Source organism: Solea solea, chromosome 4, assembly GCF_958295425.1.
Source record: "Solea solea chromosome 4, fSolSol10.1, whole genome shotgun sequence".
Classification (NCBI taxonomy): domain Eukaryota; kingdom Metazoa; phylum Chordata; class Actinopteri; order Pleuronectiformes; family Soleidae; genus Solea; species Solea solea.
The window spans coordinates 14928641-14950225 of NC_081137.1; the positions used below are offsets into that span (position 1 = coordinate 14928641).

Below are 21585 nucleotides of genomic sequence, written 5' to 3' on the forward strand. Positions count from 1 at the left end.
GAGGAAAACAAATACAGAAACATGAAACAGGTTTTTGTGCAGCAGTATCCTGCTTTAAGGATAAAAAACCTCACAGCGCTTCCGTTTGTTTTTGCACTATGAATTCCTGCTACCTTCCTGAAAATGTGGCTGATAAGGAGAAGGGGGAGATACATAGAAAGGCAGAGCAGGAGAAGGCAGCAACTCATTTGTTTGATTGCCAGTCACCCACGAAGGAAGTATCTAATGGTCCTCATGGGAGCCAAAGTCAAAGGTCAGAGACTCGTAGTGTCTCGCTGAATAACAACGCACGGACTTGGGTGCAGACGCCGCGCGTAATGTTTTATTTTCCTCTTCAAAGAGCTGCCTTTACACCGTCTCCATTTGAAAGCACATTACTCGCTTGATTAAGATGCTCGACATGTGGAGAAGAAGATTGGAGAGAAGACACAATACAAGGAAGGAAATGATCAGTGTCGGCGCAGCCCTCACACCAGTGAGGCTATAACCACGGTGCTGAGCTGCATTATCAGCTGCGTTATGAGCCACATCGAACAATTACCCCCCCGAGAGCAAAAAAAAACCCCCTCACACGCATATACACCCACACACACAACACACATTAACACAGTGCTTGTACATATACATGGGATTCCATTGGCTACACATGAATAATATGATTTTTCCCCAGACAGATGAAATCGTTCTGTTTTTTTTTAGTGAGCACTTTGCATTGCTCACACAAATGCTCTCCCACACATCCCACCCTGCCTTTTGTCTTTGTCTCCCCCACAGAGACACACACACACACACACATGCATGAACATGCACTAACATGCATCCACATAACCCACAAACGAAAAGATGATAGCAGATGGGCACTTGTGAGGTTTTCACCTTGGTGCGGTGGAGCTCCCAAAGCAGCTCTCAAAGCCAAGCAGCTCTTTTTGAGTGTTATACACGTAGACAAGCCCACACACATAAACAAACACACACACACACACAGTGCCAACAGCGTGAGTAGGGGGGAATGTTCTTAGCTCCACAGGGCTTGTATAGTATGTCAGGCGTGGTTGTCCATTCAGATTATAAACACACTGTTCTTTGTCCAGTGGTTCACATCTGCTCCCTCAGAACCACTCCCAGGTCCGACCCAGTGTTGATGTCCAGCCTTATACATCGTTCTTGTCCCCGTAGGTATCCCCACTATTAGGGATCATGGCGGGAACTTTGATCCTGCTCTTCGTGCCTGAGCCGAAGCGAGGCAGCGCTGATCAGATGGGGCGCATCAAGCACCGCACCTCCTGGCTCTGTGACATGAAGGCACTCGCCAAGAAGTAAGGCTTCGGGGGAAACACTGGGTTTTGGGAGAGGGACCTATTGGGGATCTTAGCTGATGGGGGGATCATTATATGCTCTAAAATCATCGAGGAGCAACCAGTTCACTAGCAGATCTCATAGAGCCGGGGCACGGTTTGATGCTGTTTGGTCATTTCATAACCACAAGCGGTAAGAAAATTGTAATGTTTCATCGTCTAAATACATAGATCATAGAAATTCAACCAGAGCCTCTAAATACCAACATACACAGCTATAGTAGTTATTAGAGGACTGGAATGTCATCACAAGTACATATTGGACAATCATTCACTCACCACTGAGTGGGAGCTTTACCCACGACACTGTTGACCCACTTTATTATAAGACCTGTGTGCTGTGTTCCTTTAAAAAAATTTTTTATTAACTCTATATAAAGCCATGCAGGTTTATTGCGGCTTTTTAAGGAGACAAACTACATACAGTATTCAGTCTCTTCGTAGTGGCACTTTCTCCTATGAAAAGTGTTAGTGTCTTATTTTGCTCACATGTTATTTTAGCTGCTTTAATCCTCTTTTTAATTAGCTTGCCTTTGAATGCAAGGTTACCTGGGGAATAATAGTTTTTTTAACTTGTCTCTTCTAAGCCAATGTAATCACATATTTGAATTTTGGGTGTGACTCTGTGTGTGTGTGTGTGTTTCTTTTGTGCCTACAGTCGGAGCTATGTGTTCTCCTCCTTGGCATCATCAGCAGTGTCCTTTGCCACAGGTGCGTTTGGCATGTGGATCCCTGTATACCTGGCTCGAGCCCAGGTGGTGCAGAAGACGGCCGAGCCGTGCACAAAAGAGATCTGCAGTAGCACGGACAGGTGAGAGGTCGACGACTGTACACAGACTTTGAAGTCTCGCCTGCCTCTGTTTGACTTGTGAAATCTGAAAGCATACTTTGCAAACCGCATGGAAAAGGGTGGATGACCTGGGTTTCGGTGGCTCTGTGGCATTAGAAATATCCTCTGTGTTGCACCATCTTTGTTGCATTTATGAAATGAAATAACAGGTTTGTCCTCTCTGCTCTGCTCTGCCATCCAGTCTCATCTTTGGGGCGATCACCTGTGTGACCGGGCTGTTAGGTGTGGTGATCGGGGCGGCTACCACGCGCCTGTGTCGCCAGAAGACTGAGCGAGCCGACCCGCTGGTGTGTGCGGTCAGCATGCTGGGCTCAGCCATTTTCATCTGCCTCATCTTTGTGGTGGCTAAGAAGAGCATCGTAGGAGCTTACGTAAGGCTCTTTTTTCCTGTTGTGCATATAATTGTGTGTGGGAGAAGTTTCTTCACCTACCACTTAGCTTCCATCATACACATTCACATGTAGGCAAAAGGGGGTCACTTGGCCTGTTACCCACCATAAACTGGTCCACCAGTAATCCCTGATGCTGAAGACATCTAATGTCTCTCATTTGTGCATAATGCCACTATTGCAATATAGCTATAACAGCTGGCGACGACATGTGTTAGAAATGGGATTGGGCCTTAATCCAATTTTATTTTCTTCTTTGAGGAATTAACAGGCCTCTGTAGGAAAATGTCCACCCGACAAAGAGTGATATTAGCGCATAATTATGGGTAGGCCTCAGGGACTGAGAATTAAAACAGAAAGTCTGGTAACAAGAGAAAACTTCGTAAATTCTCCCCAGGGTGGTGTTAATTTTGGAATCGCAATGCCGCTTGCTTTCACACCTGGAGGTGTAATGACTAGTTTAATTGCAGGTTAGACTGAGATGGCCTCACAAGTTGCTGCAGGTAGCTGAGGCTCTGAACCAAATCTGGCCAAAAGTCAGGAGTGTACATAGAAACCCGAGTGTCCCGTTGCCCTGTGAAACCGGAAAGGGTGCAACATTACAGTCACTGCCCCTGAAACAATGCACTCGGAGCTGTTGGACTGACCAAGCACGCTCTCTCTCTTATCAGAGACAAAGCATAGGAACTGACGCTCAACAAGTTGGGCGATGATGGAAAGCTGCGAAAGATGGGATAATATTTTCCATGCGTGCAAGAGAACATAACACAACCGGCTTCCATATCCTAAAAAATGTGACCTTGGCTGACACTGGCGAGTCTGATCAGTGCAGGATTTCTGCTACAGTGTGCTGTATGTGAGGTGTTCCTATGAATGTCAGTTTAATACACTTAAGTAATTCAATAGCTGCAAAACAAAGTCACTTCTAAGTCATTACTGGCATAAATAATGATTTTGACTTAACAAATTAAAATGTACACAAGCTTCCGGTGGGTCAAAGGTTCACATTAATCAAGTGTTTAACAGAGGTATGACTCAGCCAGTTAGCTGCGAGGTGTGGAAGTAATCATTATAATTACATCATGAGCATATCTGTCCAGTCCAATTTATTAAGGTACCGTGTGATAGAGCCATGCATCACCTTTTTGCTGATGTAGTCACGCGACACTGGAGGTAGCAATACAAATGGTTGCTGTTAAAGGTTTTATATCAGACTTAGATTTTTCTCTCAGATTGGAAAGTACCAGTGCACAGTACCACTTGTACACTCAGATTTCATGGCAAAGAGCTGACAGTGGTGTTATACTATAAGGGCGCGATGTGGTTGTTTCCGCCCGTGCTGCTCGGAGCGAGCCCAATTGACCCTCGTGCAGCTGTTGTCTCGTCAACATGCAATCAAGTCAGGCGAGGCCCGGGCTTCTCTCGCTTCTCAGAGGCAACGTGTCGGTCACGGTGTCTGGTTCACAACTCTCCGAACATCCTCACTGTCACGCTCTTTCTATAATCCTCTGTACTGTACTGTAGATCTGGCACACTGGCACAAGGGTTATTCCCCGAGCAGGAAACACACACACACACACATCATGTGGTCATGTTAAACCGTGCCAGAAGAAACTGGTCAATGCAGATACATGACATTCCACTGCAACAAAATCCCTCTGGGACTGTTTTGGAGAAAGTGGCCAAATAGCATCCAGCGCCCAGTCTGTGCACATACAGTAGCCTACATGCACATAAAGTATGTCAACAGCACAATCTCATTTCAAGTGAGAATGATCTGCCCCGCCCCATGCAGAAGTGGGACATAAATTCAGATCTCACAGCTGGATCTAAATGCAGAGAGTGTTAAGATATTTCCACACTGAAGATACAGCTTTGACAAGAATAAACAACACAATCCGTGTCATCCTGTGGTGTTTTTCAGCTCTTTCAGCTCCAGCGAAATACTCGGCTCAATGTGACCAAAATGAAGGCCTGCCTCATCCACATATAATTGGGCCACAGCATAATAACATGTTTGTAAACCACCACAGCCAAAGCACTTTTATTCAGCAGTGGATTCCCACACACAGGAGAAATATCTGCAACCTCGTCTTTTGGCTCTGTGTCTGGTTTGTCGTCTTTTGTGCACACGGAATCAGCTTTTCTTAAATCAGCACCATTAAATGCGCATTTTCTTCTGCTTTGTGTAGGTTTGCATCTTCATAGGGGAGACGCTGCTTTTCCTCAACTGGGCAATAACGGCAGATATTTTAATGGTAAGTACAGAGGAAGGATACTTCATTTGCTTGATCGCGGGAAATCCCTGCAACAGACTGATGTACAAGACTGAATAACTGATCTAGTTCAAGGTAGTTTTGACTTGTGACCTGTGTGATTGGACTCTATAGGTTACAGTTTGGGTGAATCTAATAATTACTGTCTTAATAGATTAATTTAACTACCTTAAGCTACCTAAGAGTGAAAACAGGAGATTAAGTGAGCCAAGAGGTCAGGTGCACTTTACCAATTAGCTCCTTCTGCTCATTTAGCTCATTCTGTCTGGGTCTCGACACAATTGATGAGTGTAAAAGTTAAACATGAGTCCTTCTACCTTTCTGTCTTCATCGCCTCACAGACATTGTCATGTATTTATCACCCACCCTCTGTTTCTTTCTGTCCCCCCCGCAGTTTGTTGTTATTCCCACGCGGAGAGCGACAGCCGTCGCCTTTCAGAGTTTCACCTCACATCTCCTGGGTGACGCAGGGAGCCCGTACCTGATAGGCCTGGTAAGACTCTCCCAGAGGCAGCTATGTGTCGTGATCAGGGTGTGTAGGGGGATTTACCCCAGGTCAGATATCCCAGCTGGAATGCACTGCTGCGGCATATCTACTGTATGAGTATGTCGTTAATATATAAACACACGCATGCAGATACCAGTGCAGCTCTGGCTTTATACGTATAAGTGGGCCAGTGCAAAGTGAGACACACAAGAGGAGATTTTAGCACATGTCTCAGGAGAGTCGTGATTTCACCACTTTTCAGGCTGTCAGTGGCATTTTCCAGTAAATCCCATGGTTCTCAGGATGAATTGGTGTTACTGTATTTGATTGGATTGGAGAGTAGACAGTGTGTCTAGGTAGGACTCTCAAGGTCACAGCCAAACCCCCCCTGCCCTTCCCTTCCCTTTCAAACTGCCTGCATATGCCCATCAAGTAGTATCCAGGACGTCAGAATGCAAATGCTGCTCTCTGCTCAGTGGAGCGTGAAACAGGATTCACCTCTGTCAAGCTGCATTCTTATCGTTCCAAAGAGTGAGCGTCCGTGCAGTTAAATAGTAACTGCACGGAGGTAAACATTGTGTGTGGCATTTTTGAGCACAAAGAAAGACAGGGGGGGGAAAGTGTGTCACATTGCAGAGACAACACACAAACATACACTGGCGGGAGCAACAATACAGCGATAGATCATAGCGCAATCTATCCCAATGTGACTATATCTGTCGGCATTTATGATATGCTGAAATAGAACAGAATGGTTTTTGTAAGGTGTTTACATGGTGTGTTATTGTCATACCGCTGACTCACAGCCGAGGTCATGTTAACAAAGGCGGTGGAAGTCTTTGATTAGTGAATCAAACCGATGTGTGTTGAGCTACATTCCCCTCATTGAATGGAAAAGTTAAACTGTTGTTGTCTCCTTGAACTTTCAAGTTCTTCAAACAACTGAACAAAAATAATGTATGCTCTGGAAATCAGAGTATTGTACGGTATGTATTTTTGGCGTTTCCATTAGGAATAATACCAAAATAACTGGCCCCAACCGTTCCATTGTTCGGTAGCCTTCCCTTGGGGTACCACAGCAAAATGATGCAGCACGGCGACAACAGACAGCTGATTGGGCAACAAAAAAACTTCTCTCCCTTGCAATTGGTGTAAATATACAATGATATTTGAGTCAAACGGCCGCAGTCTATTCTCATACAAAGCTTAACAGCCACAAACAGAGCAGGAAAAAAAGAGCGGCTGGATGTCCTCCACTGTCGTCTTTTGTGTTGTTGTCTATTGTGTCGCGTTAGTAAAGTACGGCATTAGAGATGCGGCACCTTGAAAAGCTGTCTGACTCAGTCACTGCAATTCTGCTTCAGCAAATATTTAGATTAGTGATTAAAAATTTGCCAGTCTACAAAAAAAATTACAATTTTAATAATAGATTATTTAGTTTATAAGTTGTAAAGCGGGTATGCCACACATTTACGCAGTTTACGTCCTCTCATTGTAAATTGGCACTTTATAATCGTATGGCCATTTTTATAATTTCCTGACGTGTGATATAAAGTAAATCTAAAATTAAACTAATCCAACAAAACTAATCAGATTAATCTCCCAATTTAAAACAACCGTATAAAGAGTAGTTTCAATCCGACAACATTCATTGAAGGTGGAGTATAATTTTAACTGCTTTGCTCATACTTGAACCATAACAAATATCAAATGTCAGATCAATGCAGTCTTCAAGCAAACACACAAAGACACTGTCCACCAGGATTACCCAGACTCTGTGGTCTTCTCCATCCAGCCTCGAGGGTCACGACTCTCCTCTGAGTAACACAGTTGAAATGGTCGGGGGGGAGGGTTTCTCACTCCTCCACAAAACCTTGACCAAGGAAGCACAGAACGCTCCAAGTGCGTCACCACTCGCTGCCTCAGTTCCTGAGCTGAGGTTTAGCGTGCGAGTGTGATGGGCCTGTCGTGACGCACGGCACGCATGTGCCGATATGAGAGTAGACTGGCACAGACTCCTTTGAATGAGTGAAGTGCTGCATCTCACGGAAAACAGACTGGTCCTTATTGCTAAGCAACCGCAGGAGACAGTAAGCTTTTGGTTTCCTATTTGGTTTGTGCACCAAACAGACCAGCAGTTGATGTGATCAGTGCTGCAAACCAATGTGGTGTTTCCGGCGCACCATAGTTGCTTTTTGTGGGGGAGACATGGTGCCATCGTGCCACACATTAACCACTTCCATGGGTTGAGAGAAAGTGCTCAAGTGCATGCGAAATTCTCCGCTCTGAGCTTGAGCCGCAATCAGACTCTATGAGCACATAACACCGAGGCAATTCCCCCGACGAGCCCATAATGGACTCCCCTCCTATACTTCATGGGCAGGACATGGCCACAGGCAGAGTGGGTGGCGGGGGAGCGCCTGGAACAATCTCGCCAAGAAATTCCACCTGGATAATTAGATTTAGCAGCAGTTCACAATGTATTTTTAGCTAAACTGTTCTATGCAACTTGCAGGTAATTTTCTGTAAATGATGAAACAGCCTCAGCGCTGGCCACACACGCAGCTGCTGGACATTCACCAGACTGTCACACACAGAAAGAAAAATCATCAGAAATGGAAAAAATAGACAGTGGAATAACACTGTTTTACATTGATAAACAAAATTTTTTAACGTATTTTCCCTCCTCTCTAATGACTCTAATGACTTCATCTAATACTACAAGGTGGCAGCTGTATACTATATGTGGAGAATCGTCCGTGTGTCCACTGATATTCATAGGTCGTAAAATGTTCTGAAGGATTTAACAGCTAAAACGACCAATCAGCTAAAACGATTAATCAGTCGACCTCTGTGTGCACACACCCACACACAACATCCTCTTATCAGCAGTTCTCCAGTTCTTCCCCTAAATAACCTCATTCCCGGTGACACTAACATTCAATCAATGCGCTCCAGTCAGGGTGAACTACGGCCGCTCAGGCTCTCACTCTCACACAGGCGAGAATCTCCATCTCGTTCCTGCCGTGCATACCTCCACACAATCTGTTCTAGGCAGCCTCTCCTCTCCATCCATGTTTGAGAGCTGCCCCATGAGTGGGAGGCAGAGATGATCACATCACACCCACGATTCTCCAGCTGGTGTTTTCCTCAGCGCCACACATGACAGACTGAACACCAGAGCTACAGAAGCCCTCAACAGCAACATGAGCTATTAGCTGCAAAGTCCTGCCACACATAAAAAAAAAAAAAAAAAAAAAAGGGGGGACACCTTCCATCATCTCACTGTGTGTCCCTTTTTCTGTAACTACGCTGATACACAAAGATTTGGTATGACAACAGGACAACGTGGAAGAAATATCCATCGGTTGTGTTCTGATTTAAACTGAACGGTTTGATTGTGTGTCCAAATAATTTAACACTTTTCGAAAAATGTTGAGGTACATTGATACAAAACAGGTGTTCTTAATGTGAGTGTGTGTCCAACATGTCATGCTGTGTGCCAGTGTTTATTTACAGAACATTTGGTGGATGAATCATTTTACTCAAGTTTCTCTTCTCCTGTCTGGTGTGTGCGTGTGTGTGATTTTTGGTGGCGTGTCGTGGTGCAGATCTCCGACGGCCTCCAGCAGAGCTATGCAACGTCAGCACTGTGGCAGTTCCTCAGTTTGGGTTATGCCCTCATGCTCTGCCCCTTTATCATCGTCCTGGGGGGCATGTTTTTCCTGGCCACTGCCCTGTTTTTCCTGGACGACAGAGAGAAGGCCGAGAAACAGTAAGTGACTCACGCATTGTTTTTTCGACTTGTTATTTAAGTTATTATTTTGACATTCTTTCTTTAAATATTTAATCCTCGCTTGACTTATGTTACTTCCACTAACTTTCTGAGTAAGAGCTCAGAAAATCCAAACAGCACCCCCCCCCCCCCGCCTCACAGCAACAATATTGATTATATTCTGAGTGCCGTGCAGACTCAAAGAGGTTAGAGACTGGATCTGGACACTGCTGCTGCTCTTTTTAGCCCGATGCAGGGATGTGACATGTGTCAGACTCAAGCCGCCCAGTGATGCCAACAACGGTGCCAGCCCTGCAAGATTCAGAAAGGCCCTCCAGCCAATAAAAATGTCCCAGTCAGCTAAAAGTGCTCCAGAGCTGACACAAGCTGTTCTTGCCATTCATTTGTTTAAGTGTGCTTACTTGGACTTTAACTAGCTGCCGCCTCCTCACTCATTTGTGCATTTTTTTTCACCTAGACGTGAATGCAAATGGCCTGGCAGCTGACGAGTCATGGCCTTAAAAGGCTAAAACAAACTCACGCATCCTCCTGCGGACGCGAGACATGACTCCTTGTTTCTTCCAGACTATTTTTTCCGACTATTTTATCACGTTGACTCGCTCCCCTGGTGCCAGCGCTCTCAGAAATGACTTCCTTCCTGTTGAAGATGAGGGACATTTTTAGACAGGATGGCAGTCTGATGTCTGACGTCTGTCTACAGTCGCTTTTTCTTCACTGGTTGTTCCCACGATTAAATCCCTCCCTTGAAGAAAGACGGGGGAGATTTCTATATAAATTAACCAAAGGTTAAGAGCTAATGTGTAGTCACGGAAACAATGACATTTTGTTTTTCTGTTGAAAGACAAACTTGAGGAGGAGGGCACTTATTATGTGAGGTTCAGTGTAATATTAAAAGGGTTCTTTGCAAATGCACATATCCACGTCTGCTACTTAGAAGCATTCATGTGATTTATGTTGGACACCTTCGAAGGAAAAAATTAGAGATGTGCACCAACTAAAAGAAAAGTCACACTCTGGCCTTAGTGCCAGTAATAGATACTGGTTTGTGGTTAAATATGTGGTTCAAACTACTTGTCCACATCATTGCACATGTGTGGGCAGATGGCACAAGTTCACTCCAACTATATCTAACCACAAACCCCCCGACTTTCACAACACACGCTGTAGGGCAAAGCTAATGGAGCGGCAGATGTTTAACAGCCTCTATATGAAACACACACAGAGTCACTGTGAGGTCATCCCTGTGATATTTCCACAAAATGTTCTCCCCATCAGAGATGTCTAGAGGTCAAATTCTTGAAAGCATACACACTACACTACACAAAGAAGCATGGATTTATCTGGTTGTTTCATCAATAAAATGCAAAAGAAACCAAAATCATTTTTTAGATGGAAAAAAAGGTAGAAATTCATTTAGTAATCAAAAAAAACACAATAGCCATTCTTCAAAGCTAATACGGCACTTTATAATGATTTTAAACTATAACTCACAGCTCTGTTAATCATTAACCAGCATTTTACTGACTAATTTGTACGAATAACTATATACTGACTATATTAAGATGGTGAATTAACTGTTATACATGTTAAAAAATTGCCTTATTAGTAAGTGATGCCAACCATTTTCATAAAATTCCGTCAGATATTGATCATCAAGTAAACCTAACAGAGAAAAAGGCTTGTGTTGAACTTCACCTGCAGCCTTGATGGGTTAATCATATACCAGGAGGTTGGTTAACGTTCACATATAATGTATATACACAGCAAACATACGGCTGCATACCTCACATAGTCTTTCAAGGGCCTCTGTACAGAAATGTACAGATTTGTACAAAACATGCCAATGAAGGGAGAAAAAAAAACAACTGTAATTTGAACAAGAGCAGCTCTTATGCAACCAGCTGCAAACAGCACCTCAGGGACCAAGACTGGTGACAGCATCCACAACTTTGCACAACGAGGGTTGTTCCATGATTGTGCTATATATAGAATCCCTTTACACTATAAAGCACCGGTTTATAAATCCCCCCCCCCGACTTTACAGAGCCGCAGCAGCCTCCTTCTGAGTGTATCCTCAGATACTCAGCTCTATTTATAAAAAGGCACAAAGTTGAACGAGTTACTCACTGGAGCGCGCTCGTCTATTTCCAGCCCTGAAGAATGCTTTATTATTTCTAGGTTGTCGACTTTATTTGGCCGCAGGGTTGCCATTAATAACTCGAGTTTGGTGCATGTTGCCTCCCCACATTTACACACCACGAAGGGTGAGAGCAGAACTGTCTCGTCTGCCAGGCCAGTGCACTTTGACGGTGTGAAGACCCAGCGAGGGTCAAAGGCACCGGAGTATGATGTGGTTCCTGTACAATATGTGACTTTTGTGTTTGTTTGTCCAAGTTCTCAAACGACTCTTCTCTCCTCAGGTTAAGCCAGCTGACACGACCACCGTCCTCAGTCAAGGTATGACCAGGTAAATTTCCTTCTCCCATAAAGAAGCTTTAAAAATAAATGTCAGTGCTTCTCATTAACATCAGGTGTTATAACAAAGACAGGGTCCTGGAACTTGTAAAATGTCTAAAGCTTCACCTGGCAGACACAGTGTAGAGCTTCTTTCAGTAGAGATCAGAAAAACAAGATTGATCTGGACTTGGAAGACACTTTGACCAGTAAACACTGTGGCTGATAAATATGACGAGACTCAAATGATTGATCAATGATTCATTTCCCATCCTATTGTACTCCGGGAGTGTTGAGGCTTTCTTAAAGTGGTGATTATTTGGCCCACTCTCTGGCGGCTTATCAGACCTGAGCTGCCTTCCCTCTTTCCTGTCTTTATCAGACATGCACATACACACAGAGCGCTAAACGTCTCCAATTATTAACCAAGGACAAGAAAATACACAATATTGGCAGGACACCAGACAAGTGCAGACAGCGGGACAATGGGGAGTTACTGTAGTTGCCGGCAACGACTAAGATTAAACTCTATCTCACTGATTAGAGGGATAAGGAGACTTTTGTGACTGTTGTGTAAAGGTTATCAAGTTTAGCCAAAAGGTCAAGGTTTACCCACTTTCATTGGTGGATACTATACTGCTGCCTTTATCATAACTATCTATCAATCTATCATCTGCCAATACGGCAACTACTGACAGTATATTTTGCAACATTCATAGGAGATGGTGTTGGATGATATCGGGATCATAAATGAATGAAATGACATTCATTTTACCGCTGCTGGTTCAAAGTCAGTTCAGGAAGTTAGTCGTGACCTCCCAGCGCCCCAGTGTTTCCCAGCACATTTTAAAACGACAACAATAAACTTATATAATTTGTTGACTCGTGTACTCACATAAGCTAAAAATGTTAAGCTAAACACCCATATTTCTATGAATGTCTGTTACATTTGACATTTCGGTTGACTGTCAATGACGTCATTAACCATTTCTGTTGTAACGTCCGGAGCAGAACAAAGCTCTCCCCGTAAACAAGACCCATGATCCCACTTTTTATTGAAAGACGTCTAGTGGCAGAAATTACATAGTGTGGGATTATAATAAGATACATAAGATACAATAAAATAAATGATAAATCTAGATTATAGTTTTTGTTATCACTGTGAGCACCATATTTACAGCTTAAAATACTGTAGTGTTTATTCCCGTTGTCATAATGACATTAACATTCTCAGCTAAGGACAGGAGACATGAATGACTCCCACATGGCTGCCACACATCTCAGGTTTCTGTGACACTTCATCAGTTCCCTGTCACACTAAAACATTTTTATCTCTGTTCTGTTAAAAGCAGCTAATTATAGATCATCACAGTTTCACTATAGGTCAGAGCTGGATTTTCTAATGAACTGATTATTTCTATTCTCTCGGGTGACCAACCTTCAACTGATCTGTTTGCGAGGATAATTCAATCAGTTACATTCAAACAGTTGTTTGGCCTAAGATCAATACAGTTCACAGTTCACTCTCTCATGATAGTCTTCATAATCAATGACCGCTGATCCCAGAGGAACAACATGTGGCTGTAAGACTCAATTAAAAGAGGAAAAAGAGCGAGTTTCAGTGAAGAGATTGTCAACAGCTGTAGCAAACATTTCGCAGAGGGGAAAACACAGGTAGTCAAACTGGTGGGGAAGCAGAGGCCAACAAAAAGGGAAGCTTTATAGGCTGTGAGGGGAGGGGCCAGCTAACGAGACACAGGTGAAAACAATGAGCAACAGGTGGAGGTAATCAAGGAAGAACACCAGCAAACAGACAAACAAGAACAACATGCTACACATACACAAGAGAGAAGGTAACACTAGACAACACACACAACGTGAAAACACTTCAAAAACATGCGCGGGGACGCCGCTGAAAATAACTAGTACTGAAAATAACTAGTACTGAAAATAACTAGTACCGCGCGCGGTTCTGAACGGGTTCGAGCCGACCCACGCGGGTCGCCGTGTGCCACGGCTCCCCGCGTGCCTCGCGCTCTCACCCGTTCATTCACCGCGCGCGGTACTAGTTATTTTCAGTACTAGTTATTTTCAGTACTAGTTATTTTCAGCGGCGTCCCCGCGCATGTCGATCCAAATTTTGGGGGGATCGGGCAACGTATGGCAAAGTTATAGGGCACTTCCTGTTTAAAATGGCAGACTTCCTGTTCGGTCAAGTGCGTGTACGTAAACGTGTTCAGGGAACTTCCCTTGTCTTACATATCAAGTTTTGTTCAGATCGGACAATCTTAGAGTTTACTTCCTGTTTCGGGCATTCCACTTCCTGTTGGGAGGTCATCTCTTGCAGACATGCTCAGGACAGGTCCCTGGTGTCACATAAAAGGTTTCGTGCAAATCGGACAACGTACGGCAAAGTTAGAGGGCACTTCCTGTTTAAAATGGCCAACTTCCTGTTCGTCTCCGTAAACGTGTTCAGGGAAGTTCCCTTGTCTTACATATCAAGTTTTGTTCAGATCGGACAATGTAAGACTTTACTTCCTGTTTCGGGCGTTCCACTTCCTGTAGGGAGGTGACCTTTTACGGACATGCTCAGGACAGGTCCCTGGTGTCACATATAAGGTTTTGTGCAGATCGGACAACGTACGGCAACGTTAGAGGGCACTTCCTGTTTAAAATGGCCGACTTCCTGTTCGGTCAACGGCGTCTCCGTAAACATGTTCAGGGAAGGTCCAGTAACTCACATATCTAGTTTCGTGTCAATCGGACAATGTAAGACTTTACTTCCTGTTTCGGGCGTTCCACTTCCTGTAGGGAGGTGACCTTTTACGGACATGCTGAGGAAGGGTCTGGGGTCCCACATACTAAGTTTCAAGTGGATACAACAATCCCTGTTGGAGCAGCATCAAAAACTATAAATGTAATTCTGTCTGCTGTCACCAGGGGGCGCTGTATTTGAAAATGAATATTTTCATATAGACGTGTTCAGGGCCGGACTGTCATCAATCCTTGCAAGTTTGGTTCAGATCGGACCAGGATTGACAAAGTTGTAACAGTTTGTTTTTTTAGAATTTTCTACCACCACCAGGAGGCGCTGTTTTCAAAATGTACCGTTTCAGCAACATAGTCGTCTTCAGCAACTAACCATCATCAACTATAGCAAGTTTTGTTGGAATCAGACCTTCCATCGCGAAGTTATAAGAGTTTCATTGTCTGTTATAAAAAATTATTATTATCTCCAATTTTGGCGCCCCCTATCTCGTACGCCGTACAATATTTTAAAAAGCTTTTGATAACTTTTGATGCTCAACTCGTCCACATTGATCTCACCAAGTTTGAAGGTGATCGCACAAAAGCTCTAGGAGGAGATAATTGAAATACAAGCTGTCATATTGTCTGCTGTCACCAGGAGGCGCTGTTTTCGAAATTTAATATTTTCATATAGACGTCTTTAGGGCCGGACTATCATCAATCCTAGCAAGTTTGGTTCAGATCGGACCAGGATTCACGAAGTTGTAGCAGTTTGATTTTTTGTCCCAAAAATCCGACTTTGAGTCGTTGCCATGGCAACACCGTTAAACGATTTGTCGTCATATTGATCACGCATCATCTACCATGTGTTTTGACTGTTGTCACCAATTTTGAGTGCGGTACGATTATCTGTGTAAAAGTTATTCCCGAAATCGTAAAAAAACTTTTTTTTTGTGTATTTTCTTTCACCACAAGGAGGCGCTGTTTTCAAACTTCACCGTTTTTTCATAGACGTCTTCAGCCATGGCCCATCATCAATGGTAGCAAGTTTGGTTCGGATCGGACCTTCCATCGCAAAGTTATAAGAGGTTTTTTTTTCTGATGCGAAACATCAGAATCATCACGAACTTTGCCGCCCCTATCTCGTGCGCCATGCGACATTTGAAAAAACTTTTGATACCGTGAGCTCCTCAACTGGTCCACAGGGACCTCACCAAGTTTGAAGGTGATCGCACGAAAACTTTAGGAGGAGTTAGTTCAAATACCATTGCTGCGAATTCGCCAAAATCGCCAAAAAATCGCCAATCAACCCAAGATGGCGGATTTCCTGTTGGGTTTGGATCATGGTCATAATGTAATTTTTTCTTCATCCTGACCCACTACACATGTGTACCGAATTTCGTGCATGTGCGATATTTGTGTTGGTCATGGTGAATTTGGACAGGTGGCGCCGCACTTATTGGCCCCTCCCACATTCAATTTTCGACGCACATTCCCCGAACCTTTTTCAGACGTAAATTTACACCAGTATTGATGCGGTCACAAAAATTGGTGAGTTTTGGGGTATGGGAAAGGCCTCAAAAAGGCAATTCATTTGGGGGAATAATAAGAATAATAATAATAATAATAATCCTTCCAGTTTCAATAGGTTTCTTGCAACCTTGTTGCTCGAACCCTAATAACACCAATCATGCACATTTAAAGCTAAAACATTCAAATCCAAACATGCAAGACCAGAAAGTCCTAGGGTTCTTTAAAGGGGCAGATCATGACACTGAATAAACTATAGAAAAATATTGTTTTCTGACGTGTGTCAGAAGAAGGTGAAGAGGAATTAAGAGGAGGAGAGAAAATACGGCTTAATAAATGATGAGGAGAAGCAGTGACTGCTTTTAATGCACGCTATTAATCTCCGCTGATCCAACTTGAGATTCGCTACGATCCATTTAACTTCTTCTGCACAGGAAGAGGCCGCCTCTGCTGGCCAGAGTCACATAATGAATGTAGAGCGAGAGGACATCCCTAATCTGGGGACTGTCAAAAGATCAGCGGGAGATCTGAGAGCAGAGTTTCATACTCATTTACTCAAAAACCGCAAGCCTCTAATTCTCAGGAAAGGAAAATTTATGTCGCGGCACAATTCTGTTTTGGTCACCGCAGACCAAACCTTAACTGTTAAGCTGTTTGTTCAGCTGCAGGCACATACTTTCCTTCTTTGTGCTCTTATCATTCAACAAAGGCTCAGAGTCCTCAGTCAGCAATGTTCTGTGGGTTCTCGATGCCGAGTATAGGGCAGTAACCACAAACCACACACACACACACACACACACACACGTGCATTCTGCCTCTAATGTGACCCGCACTCAGCTCACATTCAGATCTCCTTGTTTCGTAATCAGATGAACAAAACCAAAGCAGAGGTCCCTCTCTCTGTTACACGTCTTTTGTTTAATTTACAGAAACCATTCACTGCTTTGTCCATCTGTCCTATAACGTAAAGCCAGTTACATTCACCGTCATCCGCAGCCAAAAAATACAATTCGGTCGATTAGATTTTGTCCGTCCGCCAGAACAATCCGATCTCCCCTCTGCTCATGAAGCCGACAGCCTTCAGCAGCCCTCAATCTTACACTTAATCTTAAACATTTACAGCTTTCAATTCAAATAACTTTGAATTTCTTCCATGAGAAGCCTCATTCGTGCATCATTGTTCATTATCTCATGATTTCGAGTCGACATCAGCAACTGACACAAACTGAGGGAAATGGTTAAACCCTGCGTCTTTAGTACCGAAACACGTCGTTTTCTAAAATCCACTAATCCTCCTGTTGAGGCTAATTAGCCATGTTTGTATGACAGTGGAGCACATTCATGTGTCTTTGTATGTCTGCACTGTGTCTCTCGGTGTCTGTAGGGGGGGTGCAAGACAAGATTATAACATTGCTCTGCCAAGCTCCCTGCACTAATCCCATTGTAGTAGCAGTGGTAGTAGCTTGTGTAGTGGAGTGTCTTTCTCATCCAGTCTGAAGAGATCACAGACATGGCCTGTTTGTGAAAGAATCTCATTTCCAACCGCGGTTTTAAGTTTTAAGTTTCTTTATTGAAGACAGGCACAGCATATAATATACAAAGTCAAAAGCTAATTTTCATCTTTTGTCCATCGGTCCCTATGCAGAATTGTGATAGCAGCTTTGATTTTCCAGTTTGTGTTTGGTAAATGACTGCACTTTTTATCGTGTTCCAGGTTTGGGATGCTCAAAAGGAAAATACAGCTTGTCCAAAGACACTTTTCCTTCCTCTAGAGCCTGCTCTGGTTGACCTGCTTGAGTTGTTTTGAATACATTCTTGCAGTGGAAGTGGAGCTAGACCATGAGAAATGTTATTATATCCCAGAACAGAGTCAATGTATTTAACAGTGCCCTCCCAGTTTAGCAGTTCATGTTTTGTAGCCTGTAGTTTTTCCCTCAGACGCCACATGTTTCCCACTTTGTGAGATTGTGAGAGTTCATGTGTGGAAAAAGGGGACAATGACATGATGGTCATATTAGATGACCCAGGAGCTTTCAACCTCCACGTTAATAACACAATAATGCCCTGCGGTGTCAGACTCTTACTCGCTCATATTCATCTCCTCCTTCTCTTTCTGTCTCCCGCTCAGGTGACAGCCACATGAGCAGCCGCCGTCTGAAGGAGCAACTAAACAACCTTAATGAGCACGACGGAGACAGTGGAGATAAAAAAAAACAAAAAAAACAAGTGAGGGCAGCTGATCCACCTCTTTAAAACAACAACAGTGATGTCACCTTCCCTGTTATCCCCACCACGCTCATCATCATCATCCTGACTCCTGCTGCTCTTCCTTTCTACACATAGAGCTGTACAGAGGGGGGCGTCTTGCCCCTTCTGGACCCACCTCTAAATCACAGGAGCCACTTGACCAACAGTTGGTTGTTCCTTCTCACTTTCTGTCTGTGAAGATCCACCCAACCTTCTTGGGAGAAGGTTGGGTGGCAAAAAAAAACAAAAAAAAAAACAAAAAAAAAGATCCCCTTCGACTCCTGTCCTGATGCCATACTACTGAATGCTGATCATGAACCTGCCTTGTCTGCCTGCCTGTCTGTCTCTCTGTCTGTCTGTCGGTGTGTCTGTCTGTTACATGGGCTGTTGATCTGCACCAAGTGCCGTAGTGTCATTACATTCCTTCAGACTTTGCACTGACCACCAACGACCCTCATGACTTCATCGCTGTTTACGTTTACATGCACAATGTAGTTCAGCTTTTTACGTCTAAATTAGTAATTAAGCTTTTTTTTTTTAATGGATCATAAAATTTGTTCTGCTGAGGTTTTACAACTTTAAGTACCTAAAATTCACATTATGGGGCAAGTTCTTAATGTGTGCTGCAGGATTAAGAATTCTCATTTACCCTGTACAGCTTTATTTGTTCAGTATTAACAATATGAACTTCACACGTAAATACAGGGTTTACATGATGAATCAGTATTTTCATTATCCAGCAAACTGTCACTGTGCATGTAAACGTAGCCATCAATCAAGAGCCAAAAAGAAGTGTTACTGTCTAAAGGTCAGTCAATCAGCCTTAAAAAAAATTGGAGCTATCACATCAACAGCTGTTTCCTTCGACCCTCGTACGTGTTTTCAGATTTATCTTTTAGCACTTAAACTTTGTGTAGACGGTGCCAGAGAACACGACAGAGATCAGATATTTCTGCACATTTTTTTTAATTTTGTATTTTCTTCTTTTCTGTTTAATGAAACTGGAAGCTATTGTTTATGATTGTTTCGGACGGAGGACGAAGCAATCTATTTAAATCAGACACTGGATTATATATTTTATCATTTATAATGTATGTTGTATGTTTGTTTGTTTGTTTTTTTTCAAAAGTACACGGAATGCTACTCTGGTGGCTTTTAAAGGAGTAATACCTGTGTACATAAGAAGCTATGGGTTTGTTTGTTTTTTGCAAACCAACCATTTTTATCCACACTGCCTTATCAGTGAGCTGGGTTTCCCTTGGACGGGGGGTCACTCACTGATGGTTGGTTTTGAATTTCTGGACACAACACCCTCACAGAGACAGAGTCACCTTTAATGGTGGATTCCAGTCGAGTCAGCGCTGGTTACAATAACAGGCATTGTGAAAAGAAATCTTCCCTCCTTGCGATTGTACATATCCCATTGCACGATGAGTAGAAAAGAAATCTTTGTCAAGCGCTTGGGTACCAGTCATTGGTTTATTAGCGAGGGAAATCGCAATCCCAGACAGGAACAGGAAATCCCTTAGCCCCAGGTTTGACTGAAGGCGGCCTCTTATCACTGATAATGGATAAGTAAGGAATCCCCTCTTTGAAAGCAGACCACTGTGTCCTCAGATGTCACTCCGGGAGCTGAGTCCCCTCTAATTACTGCACCAGGAATTGACGTAGAGAAATAGATGGACACAGTTGACAGAAAATTTGGATTTGATTTTATTACTCTATGCATTAATAACATGATATTACATATAAATATTATGCAAATTAAATAAGATCCAAGGGTAGGGTTTCTGATAGTTTCCTGCTCATTTTAAGCAGTAGGTAGCTCTATTCGAAACTACTTTGACGGATCCTTTTTTTTTTTGAAGTGTACTACGTGGTGGATACAATTTTACTGAAGTCAAAGGTGTTGAAAGTTGTGCATAAAGGGAAAAAAAGGACTTTGCAGACTTTAAGAAAACACACTAGGAGTAGGAGGAGGAGGTGGAGAGGGATAGGCTGACCTCAGCAGAGGAATAAAGACAGACATCGGGGTGTTTCTTGTAGCATTGATGTGCGAGCATGACTCACTGGCTGTGAGTGGGGTGCTGTGTGGGCTGTGTCCTTGTTGCCAGAGCATTAGCTTTAGTTTCTCTCCAACTGCGTGGAGCTTTCTGAATGTGATTGTGTCCAAGGTGATGTGTTTACACACCTACATCCTCTTAATGAACTAAGCTTCTTACCTTCCTTTTATTGTTTTTACTTTTCTGTTTTTTTAATGTTACCAAATGAGTTTTTGTAATAACTACAACAGATATATATATATATATATAGCTATATCATGCAGCAACTTTTAATATATTGTAAATGATGGCTTGGATGCAATGTATTTATTTGTTACATAATGAAGAATAATCTTTAAAGGGAAGTTTTAAGGTTTGAGTATACTACACTTTGTTGTACGTCCTTGGGTTTAGAATGTTTAGAAGTGTTTGTTCATCCTTTTGTATCACGATGAACCAACACAATACCTTTCTACGGTCACATCCTGTTTACTGTGATCATAAATTGGACATACGTCACACCTATTTCTCACATAGAACTGCAACGTGATGTTTTTAAGATAACATAATGCGTGTCATTGTTAGGCTGCGATAAGTGGCATTCACTTTTGAAGCTCTTGTATTTTTCTTTTCTTTTTTGAAGAAGAACTGAGTGAATCATTTTGCACACTTTACATTCAGGGATTTTATTTGAACCATAGGCTAGCATCAAACTTCACAGCCTCGACCACAGAGGTTTGTCACATCATGCTTATCATCAGAAGAAATGGTGGCTCTGGTCAGATGGGTCACAAATTGTGTTTCACTTTGCCAAATTGATTTGATTTAGCATCAATCCTGTAGGAATTTAAATCCATTGTATTGATTAATTCTATGTTAATAATCACTGACGTGATGTTGAGAGTATATGCTATTTCTTGTTATACAAGAACTGTTGTATAAAGAAACCTATTTCTGATGTTGAACAGAAAACAGAGGTTATTTTTATTTTTTAGAGCAAGTCAGTACAAGAGATGTGTCAGCGAAATCAAAGGATATTATTCTAGAACTGAACTGTGATGCTCCCTCTGGGGGGGTGGATAGAAAATGTACATGTCTGTAAATCAAATAAACATATTTAATCACTTCATACCACACTGCCTCATTTTCTCTTTATTCTCTCAATCAATCATTACATCTACGAGACCTTTTTTCCTCATCTAATGGAGGACACTTTCGTCTCTGTGATAATTTCAGATGATGTCGCTACAAACCAGAGACTTTGTTGGTTTAAATTCCTACCCATGTGTCATACATCTCTCAGGCTCAAAAAATGTGATATTATAGATCGAGACCATGGTCTGTGGCTAGATTTCCTTCAGTGTTTAGTCAATTTTGCTTGTTTCAGTAAACAGGAATAATTGCAGGTTTA

General features: G+C 42.8%; 1 protein-coding gene across 2 annotated transcripts in view; it reads left to right on the forward strand.

Annotated features, from left to right (window-relative positions):
• Nucleotides 1–21308, forward strand: part of spns2 (SPNS lysolipid transporter 2, sphingosine-1-phosphate) — a 61956-nt gene extending 40648 nt beyond the window's left edge. Inside the window, exons 6-13 of one of the 2 annotated variants that reach the window (XM_058627160.1) lie at nucleotides 1177–1316; nucleotides 2014–2166; nucleotides 2387–2576; nucleotides 4787–4852; nucleotides 5265–5363; nucleotides 8969–9132; nucleotides 11574–11620; nucleotides 18014–21308. In XM_058627160.1, coding sequence (XP_058483143.1) covers nucleotides 1177–1316; nucleotides 2014–2166; nucleotides 2387–2576; nucleotides 4787–4852; nucleotides 5265–5363; nucleotides 8969–9132; nucleotides 11574–11616 — 855 coding nt within the window. In that variant the 3' untranslated portion in view covers nucleotides 11617–11620; nucleotides 18014–21308. The remainder of the gene's footprint in view (nucleotides 1–1176; nucleotides 1317–2013; nucleotides 2167–2386; nucleotides 2577–4786; nucleotides 4853–5264; nucleotides 5364–8968; nucleotides 9133–11573; nucleotides 11621–18013) is intronic. The other variant, XM_058627159.1, reaches the window with a different exon arrangement.
• The last annotated feature ends 277 nt before the right edge of the window (nucleotides 21309–21585 follow it).